General features: G+C 36.9%; 1 protein-coding gene across 1 annotated transcript in view; it reads left to right on the top strand.

The window, feature by feature from the left end:
* LOC107713470 (uncharacterized) overlaps positions 1 to 2,121 on the top strand; it is a 9,620-nt gene extending 7,499 nt beyond the window's left edge. Inside the window, exon 7 of the mRNA XM_016518988.1 lies at positions 1,133 to 2,121. Coding sequence (XP_016374474.1) covers positions 1,133 to 1,170 — 38 coding nt within the window. The 3' untranslated portion in view covers positions 1,171 to 2,121. The remainder of the gene's footprint in view (positions 1 to 1,132) is intronic.
* Positions 2,122 to 2,361: the final 240 nt, after the last annotated feature.

Here is a 2,361-nt window from a genome sequence, read left to right as displayed (position 1 = left end):
GATGGGGGCCGGGGCTCTGGCTCTTCTCAGTTTGCGGAGGAAGTAGAGACGCTGCTGTGTTTTCTTGGCCAGTGCTGCGGTGTTGTAAGTCCAGGAGAGGTCCTCTGTGATGATGAAGATCCCTGAAGTTGCAAAGACTAAAGTCTCAAAACCAAAGAGATATTCTTTATCAAAGCTAAGACTCTGCCACGCCCCCCTAAAATGGCTCGTTCTAACACGCCCCCACATATCTACCTCACTATGTGGTATATTTGCATAATGCGGCCCAAATGTGCACGCATGTGTGTGTGTGAGAGAGAGAGAGACAGGGTCACATCACAGTGGAGGCAGCTGTCTTAACCGTGGCTTGTATACTGCACACATACCAGCTTCATCACTGGTACTCCGACTCTGTTCCCCTTTCGGGCTCTGTCTTTACATTTATTTTGAAAGATGAAGCTCGCGATTATGGTAAGGGGCGTTACATTTCCGACGAGTGCTTGCGGTGTTCGGCCAATCACAATGCACTGGGTCAGCTGGCCAATCAGGATCTTCTTTATGCACCAAGAGCTTGTAACACTCCAAAGAGAAAGGAAAAATTGAAAAAGCATCATATGACCCCTTTAAAAATAGAAGTTCTTTATAGAATCCATGAAATCTTTCCATTGCACAAAGGTTTTTTCATAATGAAAAAGGGTTCTTCACACTAAGAGAAATTGTTCTTTTAAGGGGAACCAAAAATGTTTGGTTCAAAACCAAAAAGCCACCTTAATTTTTAAAAGTAGAAGTTATACTTTATAGTATACTACATAATGGTATTATACAAGACTCTAACATAAAGATACCTAAAATAACTTTATTACAAATATTTTAACATGCCGTTACAAACTAAGCTGGGTTATCTACACTGTGGCAAAATTCACTTCTGCACTGCACTGAGCTGGTGTGAGAGAGTTAATACACAATTGCTTAATAACAAATTACATTCATCAACCACAATGTAATGAAAAAAATTCTCACATTCAATTCTAAACGAAATCATTAAATCACTGTTCCCTGATTCAGGTGATATATGTTCATCAGAATCATGTTTTGTAATAATAGAGAACAACTGCTTTAAACTTATGTACTTAAAATTGTGTTTGCCCCCTAGTGGCTGGAAGTGAACATGGACCTCTAGACACACTCTGAATGGACAGACTGCAATTGGAGGGCTTTCAGTTTCCATTGATATCTCACTTAATTTCAAAAATATCCAACAGATGGCTCAAAATGTGCCAGAGGTCAAATATCAAAATTACATGCATGTGTGAAACACAACACAGACCACAAGCTGGAGGAAACAACAACTGTGCTTCTATGCAGCTGATCTTATTTAAGTGATGTTATCAGAGGCAAACATGCTTAATCAGGGAATGATGAAGATGTCATGCTGAGATACTCATCTAAATCATCCACAGCATGTTTCTGTATATATGTACATTTTGAAACTTTTCATCATCTTTTTACATTGTTGTATATGTGCAAACATTTAAGAGTATTTAAATCTGCTTTTTATGTTTCCATAGTGTTGAAGAGTCAAGGAGAAGAGAAACTACATAAGTATTATAAATGCATCTGCTTTATGAGGAAATGTAAGAGGAAAAGATGTGTGTTCCTTAGACGATTAAACAGCCTTCCTCAAAAGAGTAGTTGAGTTGGCAACTAGAAAACGTATGATTCCCAACTGCATTGATAAACATCTGCTGTGATTTGTTGAGTGCTGTCTTTTTACAGTAACTATACCCAAACATATCAATGCTCATATTTAGCCTTTATGTTGTACAAGTGCTACTAAAATCATTAAAATGGCAGGTAAGCCTAGATTCTGATATAATACGTAAATATAGTTCTGTTTAGTGATTGCTTAATTGCTTGTTAAGTTCAACACCCTAGTTTCAGTATATGACACAGTCTTAGAATACTGCATAATAAAGAATAAGTATTTCATTCAAAATACTCTCATGAATGCTGGTCCTGGAAGGTTAAAAACTATGTAATGTAGTGTTGCCACCTACTGGAAAATATGCCATGTTGGTCTAATGGTCTAATAGCTTCATCTAGTGAAAGAGAATAGTATTACACGCTGCATATTTAAAGGGATAGTTCACCCAAATATTAAAGTTCTCTCATCATTTACTCACCCTCATGTTACAAACCTGAGTTTCTTTTCCTCTGCAGAACAAACAAAAATAAATACATTTTGAGAAATATTGTTTGGGCCTCAATGTTCTTTAAAATATGTTTTGTTTCACAAAAGAAAGGTTTGGAATGGCATGAGGGTGGAGTAAATGATGATAGAAGTTTCATTTTTGGGTCAACTATCCATTTAACACAAAATAT

This window comes from Sinocyclocheilus rhinocerous, unplaced genomic scaffold (assembly GCF_001515625.1).
Source record: "Sinocyclocheilus rhinocerous isolate Xijiao unplaced genomic scaffold, SAMN03320098_v1.1 scaffold1937, whole genome shotgun sequence".
Taxonomy (NCBI): Eukaryota; Metazoa; Chordata; class Actinopteri; order Cypriniformes; family Cyprinidae; genus Sinocyclocheilus; species Sinocyclocheilus rhinocerous.
The sequence above is the reverse complement of the archived record's forward strand: the minus strand, read 5'-3'. Positions and strand labels throughout refer to the sequence as shown.